The sequence below is a fragment of the Notechis scutatus genome, chromosome 6, assembly GCF_049901735.1.
Source record: "Notechis scutatus isolate UNSWTSFEM ecotype Mainland chromosome 6, rNotScu1.2, whole genome shotgun sequence".
Lineage (NCBI taxonomy): Eukaryota > Metazoa > Chordata > Lepidosauria > Squamata > Elapidae > Notechis > Notechis scutatus.
Genome location: NC_142014.1, coordinates 2,161,131 through 2,174,634, shown reverse-complemented (window position 1 = coordinate 2,174,634; position 13,504 = coordinate 2,161,131). Strand labels below are relative to the sequence as shown.

The following is a 13,504-nucleotide window of genomic DNA, read 5'->3' as shown; positions in this document are numbered from 1 at the left end:
TGAAATGGCAGGAATGGAAGCGCCCCACACGGTGTTTCTGTGCATGTGCTTTGCTGACTGCACTGAAATTGCCGAGATTTGCTTTTAGAAAACTTGGCCCTAATCAGCTCAGCCTTCACTGACCTCGCAAACCAAGGTCTATTACAGCAGGAACAAGCCACAGTGGCCAGTTGTACAATCAGAAGTTTGGTTTATTTTTTATTTTAAAAGAGGTGTGAAACTACATTATATCTTATTCAGCAAACCACCGTTTTAAATGAAATTTGACAATTTATTTATCTGCTCATTTTCCCAGTTTAGCTACAAGAAAGCAATGGGAAGCATTTTCATCTTCTTTAAGGACCACTATTTTTCCTAATTCATAATCTCATCCTTGCAGAAATACAGAGAAATTTTGCCCAGTCATTGTAGATTCTACAAATCTAAATGTTCTATCTAAATACCCCATTCTTATTTAAGAAGTTCAGTCACAGCAGGCCTGCTGTTAGCCAACACCCTGACATTCACTGAGCTGCATGCCTCAGCCCAGTGAAGTTGAACAACTCAGTTGTACCAACTGAGGTGTGAAAGTGAGAAGAAACTGGCAGCCCTGCAATTGATTCTAAACATTGATCCGATCTGGACTAGAATTCTCACTCGAGCAGTTGTGGAAATCACTCAAAACCATCAGCGTAATTTTTTGAAACCCAGAGTGGAGATTTTGAAATCACTGAATAATATGAGAGAACTACCTGTGTGGAATATGATGACCTAGTTATATTTTATAAAATATAGCACACAAACATACACCCCCAGCTGAATGTCACATGCTTAAATCTTTCTGGAGACAGACTTTTTCAGCAGGATTTGGCCTTCAACTGAGTCAATCTGCAAAAAAAAACCCCAGACCTTTGAACGTCTGCGGAGAGCCACAACTTCTGCCTTTTATGACAAGCAGCTGATGGAAATTCTGCTGCTGGCTGATGAGAAAATTAATTTTCAAACCATCAAAGAATCCAAGCAAATAGTTCAGAAGAGCTCAGTCCCAAGAAAAGGGAAATTAACCCTGCCCCATTGGACAAGCGTTGGAGTTTATGATTGTCAATTATAGTCTTGCTGCAAGTTAAAAATGAATGTTTCCAGTAAACATAAAGAGTATTTGATTTCACTTTATTGATTGAAAATCCCATCTCAAGAGAGGGAAGAGTCTGCTACTGAGGCTGGGTGTGGAATGAAAAACCACCCTGCTTTCGAGGTCTGTGGACGAAGGAAATGACCGCTCGGCTCTTTCAAGCAGAATCCCAAAGGGTCCCAATTAAAGAGCCCGAAAGGGCCCAGATGGGCTAAAGCACAGTGTCCTCTCCGGTTGCTGAAGGAGTTAAAGGCTTCCTGTCCAGAAGAGCCCCTGGTTTAGCTGCTCATGAGGCCGGGTGCAAACAGGTTTACTTGGGAGTCAGCCCCAACCTCCGCCCCCAATTGAACGACTTTTAAATCGACACATGCAAGACAGCAGCGTGAGCTGATTTGCTCACTAAGTCAGCCGGCTTGCTTGCTCGTTTCTTATTGACTCATTAAATTTATACCCACAGACTTCCAGTGGTCTACAGCAGGGGTCCCCAACCACCGGTCCGCGGACCGGTACCGGTCAGCGGAACAAGTCCTACCGGGCGCTGGTTGCTGGCGCCGCCATCTTTTTGATGAAAAAGTGCTTCCGGTGAGCTTTTCCGGGTAGAAAGCTCACGGAAGCACTTTTTCATCAAAAAGATGGCGGCGCACGCTCGATGAGCTTTTCCGGGTGAAAGCCATTTCTACCCGGAAAAGCTCACGAGCGCTGGCGCCGCCATCTTTTTGATGAAAAAGTGCTTCCGGTGAGGTCACCGGAAGCACTTTTTCATCAAAAAGATGGCGGCGCCCAGCTGATGCCGGTACTGGGCTGCGGCATAAAAAAGGTTGGGGATCACTGGTCTACAGCAATGAAGAGCATCAAAGAAAGACAAGTGCAAGCCCATTAAGTGGTCAATTTCATAAAATAAGAACCTCAGTCGTCCACTCTAGGGGGTCTTGTGGGCTCCGGTTGCACCCAGCAACAATTTCCTCAGCCTGGCCTCTGGGTCTGTGATGACCCAGGGTAGGATACAGAAGCAACAAAGTCACAAAAACAGGTGAAGTCCCTTTAATTCCTTTCATTTGGCTTCAAAGGTCCAATTATCATTGACCCCCACAAACAGTTGCGAAAAGGAAGAACTTCCGTTCAAACTCAAAATACATATAAACTATCAATAGAAAAAAGAAGAAAAAATCACACTGAAGCAATTAAGAAGACCAGGCAGGATAAGGGCTTGAAGACGTCCACAGATATCAAAATACACACACTGGGAAGGATGCCAGAACTCAGATAAGAATAGACAAACTAGAAATATTTTCACGCTTTGCTTCCAGCAACTTTGCCATGCTCAGTTTGTCCTTTTAAACAGTCCTCACAGCTGCAGCTCCTCCCCCGTAGACCATGCCATTCACGTTTCTCCCTTATCCGTTCCTCCCTGCGTGCCCTAGGATGGGGAGGGGCTGGGCCTGGGTCTTCCTCTGAGTGCCCAGCCAGCCTGTGCCCTTCCCCAGTTTCCTCCACAACCTCCGGAGCCACATTCCCACTCCCTGTTGGCTGTTCCTCCTCTCCCTCAGAGTCAGATTCTAACAGGGGCATGACAGGGTCAGTCTGGTTTCTAAGGGACGCCATCCCATCATACAGGGGCTGCCAGCGGGTGTAGAAAGGAAAGGAGCCTTGCCTGCGCTCAGGCCCGTAGGTGGGAAAGGGCGCCGTGTCCGTAGGCGGCGTTCTTGCCAGGTGGCCTGCAGGGGCACAGAGTGGCTGTTACAGATGGACAGTACAGATTGACCATCTGACTGGCTGCGTCTGAAGGCGGAAGATGCTGCTGACAAAGCAGCGAGCCCTAAGACGGTGGTGGTGGAGGCTCCAGCCCTGGAGCTGCATCCAAAGCCTTTGCCCGCAATCCAAGAAGCCTGACTCCTGCCAGGCCTTGGTGTGTGGTGCATACAGTCACTTAGTCACAGGCACAAAGGCACCCCTGACGGAAGGAGTCTTTGATGCTGTCACATTAGCTCCTTTTTGTTTTGTAGTGTGCCAGCAAAGTGAATGGGGGTCTGCATGGGAGCACGAAAGACTATCCAGACGAGGCCATCCGCTTCGCTCGAGGCCACCCGCTGATGTACCAGACTGTCCGTCCGGTGCACAAGAGGCCAATTCTGGTGAAGACAGACGGAAAGTACGGCCTCAAACAAATAGCCGTGGACAGAGTGGAAGCCGAAGATGGCCAATACGATGTCTTATTTATCGGAACAGGTCAGAGGGAAAGCGGGTGACTTAAATTTCCCTCTCCTTCCAGAGTGTCGGGCTGGTTCCATTTGCAACCTACCTGCCCTCTAACCCTTCCGGGCTGCCCCTTCATGCCCAAGGCCGGCCCCTGGCTCCTTATGTCTAGCCAGGGATTTCTTCTTCCCGCTCTCCTCTGTCCCAAGTGCCGCACCTCGCAAGGGGAGCGAAGGCATCTTAACTTGAGGCCTGGCGGGCAGGGAGGCCGACGTTCTTTCCGTCTTTGGAGAATCGTGTGACGCCGCCCTTTCCACCTCCCACCGTGGACCCTCCTCTTCTCCCCTTCTCGCCCCTCACCCTCTTTCCCCCAGAGCCATTTGTGCCCCCTGAATTCCTGCACCGCCAGACGGGGCCTCGGTGTTCCAAGCTGGAGGAAGAGAAGTCCCGGGGGGGCGGTGGGGGGGCTGCTGTTGGTCAGGAGCCTCCTAAATGATGATTGCCTCAGCTTAGCGTATCCCTGGGAAGCCTCTGGGCAGGTTCAAAGGAGGCTCTCTGTGTTTTACTCTCCGTGGCTTCTGGAGCTCCGCCCTTGCAGCAAAAGAGCGCCCCGAGAGCAGTCCGGTGGCCCAAAGGGCGAGTGCTTGGGATGTCCCACCGGGCTAGTAGGAAGGGAGGCATTAGAGCCAGGATCCACGGAGCATGAAGGTCTGCAAGACTTCCGTGTCAATTCAGAGGACAGGAATCGCCCTTTCCCCTCCTACCCAAGGAAGGGTCTCACTCCAGGGTGGGTGCCGACGGCTGGCCTGCTCTGCCAAAAGCTGTTTACTCTGTCGGAAGGTCTCAAAAGATGGTTGTAGGCCTGGCTTGCCAATTGGGGGCTGTAATTTTCCTCCATTTTTTTTTTAAAATCTCATAACACGATGATTACATTTGCCTGTCCACTCTGCCAAGAAATCACATGGGGTCAACTTAGGCCAGCTAAGATCGTCTTCTTCCTCCTGGGAAGTTCTAGCAAATCTGTGATAGTTAAGCTAGTTTAGACTGTTATATGGTTTGGAGAAATGGAGGCGGGGAAAGGCTGTTCCCCTTTGGGACTGTAAGCAAATGAATCTGCAGAGGGAATAATTTCTCTTTATGGTGCTTGTTATTGGGCATAATACTGCAAACATTATGAATGAGTGGGAAGGCGGCCAGGACCCCTCTGCTCTCCAGTTGGCCAAAGAAAAGGAGGAAGCGCGCAAAAAGGCTTCTGCGGCCGCCTTGAGCTGCTGCTGTCGGGATGAAGATAATGAAGGGCCCCTCCCTCCAGCCAGGAAACCTCGGGGGCTTCGTGGAAGGAGGAGGTTGCCTCTCCTCAGGCAGTCCCTCTTAGTCAACTCTGGAGGGCAACACAACACAACTGCTGCTGCTGCTGGTGCCTTGTTTGGCTCCTTCCCCCCAGCCCCCAGCCCCACCCCAAAGGTGGCTCCTTGCAGAGGAAACCCAGCTTTCTGCAACCACAAAAGAAGGGACAAAATGTAACTTAAACGCTGCTGCTCAGCCCTTGGGTGCTCAGTGAGCCCACTTGGCCAAGAAGGAATGTAGCCTTCTTCTACCCGCTTCCATTCTGTTGTTGTTAAACTTCGAACAATTGAAATTGTCTAGATCTGGTTCCTTTTTCCGATGATTTGAATTTATAGACACTTGTTTTTGAATGACTTGCAGATTTAAATTTTGGCATGTTAGTTTCAAACAGTTTTATCTTAAATGATTGACAGGTGTGTCTGTGTGTTACCTGATAGACTTCCTTTCCTATTCACCTACAGATAATGGGATTGTCTTGAAAGTGATCACAATTTACAACCAAGACACGGAATCTATGGAGGAAGTGATTCTTGAAGAGCTGCAGGTGTTCAAAGTAAGTGGGCCTTCCACCGACTGCTGGGTGCTAACCCCGGCCTCCCCACGGACCCTCCCACCCAGGACACATGTCACACCCATTCTCTTCCTGGATCCACGGGAGGATCCCCACCACATCACCCACAGGCCTCCTTCTCCACACTGCTGGCCCATACGTAGGTAGACCCCTACGCAGGGCTGCCCTTGAAGACAGCAGGGGCAGTGAAGGGGGGGGTTGTTTTCACCTGGCCCTGTTGCTTTGTGACCTGCATCGTGAGACAACCTGGCTCCCAGGTGAATTTCCGGCTGCCGGTCACTGCCTTCCAAGCCTTCCAGGGCCTGGCTCCCTGGAGATAGCGTGGCGGGGGAGGGACACGTGGCAATACGTGGACTATGGATAAAGCTGCTCCGTGCTCACCAGGAAAAGCTTTGGGCGGCCTGAAGAATGGCCGAAAGGCAGGAGGAATCTACCTTTGCAGTAGATTACTAAGCAGTCTTGGCACAAAATGTGCAATTCTTGGATGGACTGATCACCCATAGGTAGCTATCCTGACTGCGTGGATAGCCTCCTCTTTCCTAACTAAGAAAAACTTTTTCACTTTCAGGTGCCATCTCCTATTCTCTTTATGGAAATTTCTTCCAAAAGAGTAAGTGTTGTTCCTTTTTTTAAAGAAAATTGTTTCATTCTTAGTGGTATGAACACATCCAGCGTGTAGACATTCAGAGATAATAAAATATTGGTTCTAAACTGTTGTTTTTTCCCCCCGATGGTTCATCAGGATCCCCAGCTCAAGCAGGAGGAACCCAAGGCAGCCTTTTTGAACCCTCAGCCTTGCAAGGTGTGAGGTTCTCCTGTGCTATGAGAGCTTCACAGATCCAGGGACTCGTGCCGTGTTTTGGTTTTTCAGGCCAGCCCTTGGCTTCATGAAGCAGCCAGGCAAACATCCCACAGGTGCAGATTCCCAATACGTAGGTAGAGGTATCCCAAAGGCTACCTAAGGCATCTGTTCGGGGCATATTATGTCCTAAAACATTATTTTCTATCTTGGTTCATCAAACAGAAATTTCAACCAGCCCATAATCTTCCCACAAAGACTGTGAGTGCCAGTCCGTCTCTCTCAGCCCTAGAAAGTAGGCAAGAGTAAACCACTTGTGGAAAATCTTGCCAAGAAAACTGTAGGAACTTGTCTAGACAGTTGTAAACAATCAAGAGTAACTCAGAGGCTCCAAAAGTAAAATCTTAGGAACACCCACCTATTAGTAATAGTGTTGTTATGTATAATTGGTTTATATATCAGTTTCATTCAGTCAAATAATATTCAGTTCAATGCATTTATGTGAAATTGAGGGCTGTTTCTGTGTTATCCTTTGGAAGGTCAGATTTGCTGTTTTCTTATCACTTGGTTGGTTTTCCTTCTGGTTCAAGAGTCCCATTGCTTTCAAAGCTCTTTTGCTCCTGCAGTGCAACAAAATGTACCATATAAAATGAATTTTCAGGGAGTGGTCTAGAATGTTAAATATTAATGTATAGTTTTGCTCTGCTTTCCAGAGAAGCGTTCAGATACATGCTTGCCTCTCTCCTTGTGTGTCGTTGTGTGAGTGCGTAAACGCACAGTAGGTGCATGTGTGGCTGTGTATATATATTGCTCGATACATGCTGTGTCAAATTTCCTTCAACTGTTAATGTAACCAATTCCTTTTTCCTGATTCATAAAATGTGAAATGAGATCTTGATAAATAAAGCATGGTTCTGCTAAGAAGCAGAATACTTGAAGGCATTTTAAGCGATTTAATACCAAATTCAGTTGATACTCTGGTTTTTGTCTCCCTGAGCAGTGAAGACATAGGGTGAACACTTCATTCCCCTGGCAATATACCATTTGCCCCGCACAGAAATAACGCCAGGTCAACCTTGTTTAGCAAATTTTGTGCAAAATTTTACAATAATTTATCTTTTGCCGTGTCACGTCAAGTCGGAAAGTGCCATAAAAGAGGTTTTAATTCGTTGTAAGCTGTGCAAAAAGTCTGCAGCTTCATCATAGGAGCAGGAAGTTGGTGAAGAGAGATCCCGGGTCTCCCGTCCTCTCCTACGACACAGAGGCCACGGAAAGAAGTTCCCCTCGGAGGCCAGGCTGCAAGGGAGGGGGAAGTGCAAGAAGCGGGGGCCGCCTCCCTCTTCCTCCGCTTCCAAGCTGAGGGGAGGCTGGGCGGGTGGGGGGCGGCAATGCTTCTCCCAAACCAAACTGGGTCACGTTCCTTCAACCCTAACACTACGTGTCTTGGCCCTTCCTTTGGAAGCCATGGATCGTCACCGCAAAGGAGACACCGCCTTCACCGGAGTTGTGCTAAAGAGGGTTGTGCTTTCCTTGCAGCAACAGATCTACGTTGGGTCCGACTCCGCCGTCGCACAGGTGAAGTTCCACCAGTGTGACATGTATGGCTCGGCCTGCGCCGACTGCTGCCTGGCGAGAGATCCCTACTGTGCCTGGGATGGGATGTCCTGCTCCAGATACTACCCAACAGGAACACAGGCCAAAAGGTGAGGATCCGACGCTACCTTCAGGACCGCCAGTCTCTCCCTTCCTCGGGGCTGTCCTGGATTGACCGGTGGGCGTGAGCTGGGCAACCCTCTAGGGACACACCCTCTCTGGTCATGGAATGGGTGCACCCTGGGGATTGAATTCACCCGTTTTCCAAATTCACAGCACGTGGAAGCCTCCCTTAGCCACATTTGCACCAACTGATAAACCATAAAACCTGTGATTCCGTTTCACCCCCTGCTGCAAATAGAGACTAAGAGTCTCTTTTTCAGAAATGTCCTTTTTCTTTTAGAAAGGGACGCTGGATGAATGGCTGGGCTCTTGGCTCTCTTAGCTTTGTTTTGTCTGCCTCGTTCCTCTCTCAGTCGCTCTCTCACTCCTCACCAGCCCAGGAAGAAACTGCTTCAAAGCCGGCAGGAGTGGCTTTTTCCTGTCGGCGCAGCTTCCCCAAGCGCCCGTTCACCCCCCACCCCGCCGCCCACGGTTCAATCCTCCGTTCTGCCTGCCTGCCTTCGTTTCTGGTGGTTTCGGAGCGCAGCTTCTCCGAAGCGCCCGTTCACCCTCCTCCCGGCTTCTTTGAAGCAGTTTTTTCCTGGGCTGGTGGAGGAGCGAGAAAGCGACTGAGAGAGGAATGAGCGGGAGAAACGAAGCTGCTGAGCCAGAGAGCAGGACAGGCTTCCGTTGCTTCCTCCCTCCCCTTCTCTCATTTGTGTCCTTGATTCCGATCCCAGCAGCATTCACCGAAGCGAACAGAATGTCGGAAATAAAATGCCTGGGGTAATGAGATGGTCGCGCCAGCGACAGTCCCTCATTACCCCCAGGATTTTCAGATTTACCCCATTTGGGGTAATTTACCCCTGTTCCCCGACCACTGTTTTAAAGGGTTCAAACAGTAGGAAAGAGGAAGCTTTTCAGGAGCCCTTATGAACCGTGTTTGAAGGAGGGAGGGGGAAAGAGTCACGCGGGTGTTATGCATTGATTCCCTTGAGTTGATATCGGCAGTGGAGCATGGGATACCTTGGACTGGAGAAGAAAGCAAAGCAAAGGCAGTCTCTCTTTCAGAGGCTGCAGCATCTCTGCCGTAAAGCGGATAAAATCTGGGCGGCTTTTCCACCCGTCTTACTTCACTCCAACTCCACGGGCGGCCTGGCAGGGGGAGAGAGAGGAGCCTCTGCTTCCCCCGGGGCCTTGCAGGAGGGGACGTCACGGCTGTCCGGTCGGGGGGCAGCCCACCCACTCCCTTGAGCCAAGCCCCCCACCCACCCCTGGCCGCCCGGTGTCAACAGGAGCTGCTCTTCCGCCTTGAGACCAGGAACCTGAGCCAGGCCTCCCTTCAGCAGACAGGCGTGCAAGGCTGGAGTTGCTGGGCATCCATGGGACGGAGGCCCTGCTGTGGCCTGCGCATGGGGCACATTTGACTGTGTTGCACCCCAATAACTCCCGATATGTCCAAACCCACCCACCTCCGCCTCTTGGAGCGAGGCTTCCGTCATCCCCTCTCCCAGGAGGCCCCTCTCGGGAGGCCGCTTCCCTCCCGCTGGCCTTGGGAGCTTCTCTTGCCTGATTGAGGCCTCTGCCTTTTGCCGTCACAACTGGGAGCTTTCGGCTGTTTGCAAATTGTCTTTCATTTTGCTCAGACGCTTCCGTAGACAGGATGTCCGTCACGGAAATGCCGCTCAGCAGTGCTTCGGCCAGCAGTTGCTAGGTAATGGCTACTCTTCTGGGGGAGGGTTGTGGGGATGGGGGTTTGTAATGGGCCAAGGGCAACCCCAGGTCGCATCAGCAGAGGGAGGGATCAGTGTCCTGTTTTGGGCGCTTCGTGGGGGGAGGGACCGTAGAACTGCCTACAATCGTTGGGCTACATTTCCTACTTTGGGTTCCAGTTTCAGGCAGGGAAAACCAAGGCCTGGCCTTAACATTGCTGCCTGGAGGAGCTTGACAGACTGTAACCTGGCTTGCCCCAACTCAGACGTTATGTGTGTGTGTGGGGGGGGATTTTCTGTTAATTCTGTGGTAGGAGATAAGCATGTAGGCAAAGTAGCTGTGCGGATGGACTCACTGTTTATATATTTTTAAAAACCCATATATAGAATGCTTTCTATATTGTTGGCCACCACCCCCCCACCAGACTGTACGTGGAAGGTCCTCCGTGTGGAATTGTTACGTGCTCCCTGACAAAGGAGACCTTCTCTTTGCCAACTCAAAGCAGAGATCAGTGGTGCCCCTTTCACCGTTGGTGCGAGTGGCCCCGGGCGCTGATGGGTGTCTCCTCCGGTCCGCAGGGGACGCCTCGGGCAAGGTGGAGGAGCGGCTGGTGTACGGCATCGAGCACAACAGCACCCTCCTGGAGTGCATCCCCAGGACTCTGCAAGCCCAGGTGATCTGGCTTGTGCAGAGAGCTCACGAGGCCCGGAAGGAAGAGGTACTGGCCGTTGCCTGCTTTCGTGGCTGTGCAGGCCACCTGGTGTCCAAGGGGAATGTGCAACTCGGGGGGGGGGGGCAGGGGTACAAGATGCAGGGGCGCCGGTGAGCAGAGGGATCCTGCTGGGAGATTCAGCAGCTTCAGGTGTTCCTGACAGGTGCTGCTCCTGGGCTCTTGCACGAAAGCCTGTCCCATCTGAAACAATCTCCGCCACACCCCTCACTCCTCCTGTGCCTCCCCTCACCACGTTCAGGTTCAGCTCAGAAAGTCACACGCACACGCACACATCAAGCACCGCTTCTATTTCATGAAATACGGTTAGGAAAGAAGCATTGTGTGCGCTCCATTAGTCCCACTGAGTTTGTGATTACGCCTTTCACACTTCCACTAATCTTCCTCCCCAAATAGTCTGAGCATCGTTCAACATAGCTAAACAGCAACATGTGCATGAAGCATTCTGAATGGAAGGCATTCAAGTCCCTCATCCTTTCTGGAGACTCTCAGGCCTGCTGTGATCTCATCTACTTTAAACAAGGAGGCCAAATTCTTCCTTTTTTTCTCCCCATGTTGAGAGCAACTTCTAGACCAAAGGGGTATTCAGAAAAAAAAAAAACATACCAATAAATCAGTAAAACTAGTGATGCCTTCAAAAACTTAACTTTGGGGTACGTTGTGCTTCAAGTTATTTGAATTTAACATCCCTGAATTTTGTTCAAAATTTTCTATATTTTACTGATACATTTATTAGACTCTTCCTCTAAACCCAATTCAGTTATGCAAGTCTGCAATTACTGGTATATCAAACGTGTAAATAAATTTCTCCCTTTAATCATTTCCTGCTGGTCCGTCTTAGTTTCATCGATCTGATTTTTAAAAAACCTTCTTATGGCTGAAACCGTTTTCTCTTTGACCCGCCCGCAGGTGAAGGCTGATGAAAGGCTCCTTAAAATGGACATTGGCCTGCTGTTTTTAAGGCTGCACCGGACGGATGCCGGAATGTATTTTTGCCAGACGGTGGAACACAGCATCGTTCACACCGTGAGAAAAATCACCCTGGAAGTCGTGGAAGAGGAACGTGTGGATCGCATGTTCAGCAAGGACTATGAGGAGGAGCTGGCTCAGAAAACGCCCTGCCCTGCCCAGAGCAGCGTCTCCCACGGGCCGAAGCCCTGGTACAAGGAGTTCCTGCAACTGATAGGCTACAGCAATTTTCAGAGGGTGGAGGAATATTGTGAAAAAGTGTGGTGCACAGATAAGAAGAGAAAAAAGCTGAAAATGACTCCCTCTAAGTGGAAGTATGCCAATCCACAAGAAAAAAAGGCCCGTATCAGATCAGAGCATTACCGAGTTCCCAGGCACACCCAGATGGGGGACTCCTGATGGGGGGGGAGCCATAATATCATGTGGCCCCTCCCCCCCCCAAAATAAATCCATGCAGGGGGCTCTTTGTGGTGTTTGGACCCAGTGAAAGGGGACGTTGACACTGGAAATGAGCTAAATGCTTTTTAGTAAGTTACATACTTGATGTCTATTTAGATGCATTTTTTTTTTTAAAAAAAAACCTACTTAATTGTTGAATTTTAATTGTATCATTATGAATCAAGCTTCAATTGAAAGACAACCTGACAATCTTCATATTCGGCATTTAGTCCAATTAATCATGGACATGCTTGCACTGTATATTTTAGCGTATTTGGGGGTATTTAAGTGAGTTCAGAATGCTGATGTTTTGATAAGCAAAGCAACAGTAAATTGTATCGGGGGGTGGGTGGGTTAATTCCAAACTTAGCTATAATTGATTTTCCTGTGGCATATCCTAAGGCCTCGTTCTAAATTCTAGAAACTTTATACTTTTCACTCCTGAAGAGCATGCTTCCAATTCTTGCTTGGTTTGCATCCATGAGGGCATGGGAGGAGGAGGAGTGGTGAGCCGGAGGAAGGTAATCATAAGTAAAAGCTGAAAGACAAAGGAAAAGCAAAACTATTTGAGCCGTGGAGCATATCTGTAGAAGCAACGAGAAGGCGTCTTCGCTGCTGCCGTGAACACCTTAGCAGACGCAAAACGTGACTGTGAAATCTCCCTGACCTGAGCCCAGCTGTTTCATGGATGGCTTCCGGGGCCTTGTACCAAGAAGGAGAAGGGATGGTCCCAGGTTCCTCCTGGGAAGATCATTGCATATAACTATAAGGAGACAGACCCACAGAACAGGACGTCAAGTTAGCCCCCTGCTCTGGCCCTGAAGTCCTTCCTGGCATCCATGGAAGCAACGTTGCCATGAGCAGGATGCCTGGGAGGAGGGTTCGTGTTTGGGAAAAGGTTGGCCAGCGTCTGCCGTGTTGATTGCCATGCCTGATATATTTCCATCTGCTTCTCAACTACAGCCAAGGGGCATCTTTCTTTTAAAAGGCTGGGAGGAAAGGGCCCGCTATTTTAAAAAAACACCCACCTCGCAGCAAAGAAGGCACCTAGCGCACACACACACCCCGCACCCTCTTCAGGCTCCGGGCCGTGGGAACCCCTGAACTGGAGGTCGGATTCGGATGAAGGGACTTTCCAAACCTCACCAGCAAGTTACGTCAAATCTGGTATCTGAAGAGCTGGCTCCTAAACAGTGCAGTGATTTAGAAATGCTTTTTCTCAAATTCGTTGGATTGGGGTGTCAATATTTTAAACTGAATTGACTGTTCTAAATATCCGTAGAAGCTGAAAACAGGCAGGGCCGCACTAAGGATGGACCCTCTCCACCCTCGGCTCAGGGGCTCCCCCAATGCCTGGAGGTTATGGGCAAGTGCCTGGATGGGGAGAGACTGGATGCAACTCAACCCCTGGCAAGACCGGAGCGGGGGGCGTGTTTCTGGCTCTTCACTTCCTCTCCAGGGCCAGGAGGAGAGAGGGCAGCTCTGATGCTGGACGGGGTAGCATTCTCCCCCCCCAGGCAGAACTGTTGCTTCCCTTGGAGGCCCTCCTGGGCTCGCAGCTCCTGCTGGGAGAGGAGGGGACATCCATTGGGGTGGGTGGGGGGCTCCTTTGCACAAATCCACCTCGGGCACCAGTTCCTGGGTCGGGAGGGGGTGGGGGCTTGTTCTCAGTCACTCCCTGGCTGTGCTGCTTCCACCTGCTCCGTGTGGGGCCACCCTTGAAAACCACCCAGAAGCCGCCATCGCTCAGAATGCGGTGGGGGGCAGTTCTGGCTGCTCCACAGTTCAATCATGTTACGCGGCTGTGGGACAGGTTGCCTTCTAGTTGCAATTCAAGGGGCCGATTGTTTGTGCTCTCCTTACGGGTATCTGCCCATCCCAGGTCCTTCCCCTCAGATGTTGCCGCCTGGTGGGATGTCAAATGGGGGGCTTCTCTGC

At 50.4% G+C, this 13,504-nt stretch overlaps 1 protein-coding gene across 1 annotated transcript in view; it reads left to right on the top strand.

The window, feature by feature from the left end:
- SEMA3E (semaphorin 3E) overlaps positions 1-11,695 on the top strand; it is a 114,923-nt gene extending 103,228 nt beyond the window's left edge. Inside the window, exons 11-17 of the mRNA XM_026682615.2 lie at positions 3,115-3,337; positions 5,113-5,204; positions 5,791-5,832; positions 7,558-7,724; positions 9,363-9,430; positions 10,008-10,147; positions 11,069-11,695. Of these exons, the coding sequence (XP_026538400.2) occupies positions 3,115-3,337; positions 5,113-5,204; positions 5,791-5,832; positions 7,558-7,724; positions 9,363-9,430; positions 10,008-10,147; positions 11,069-11,527 (1,191 nt within the window). The 3' untranslated portion in view covers positions 11,528-11,695. The remainder of the gene's footprint in view (positions 1-3,114; positions 3,338-5,112; positions 5,205-5,790; positions 5,833-7,557; positions 7,725-9,362; positions 9,431-10,007; positions 10,148-11,068) is intronic.
- Positions 11,696-13,504: the final 1,809 nt, after the last annotated feature.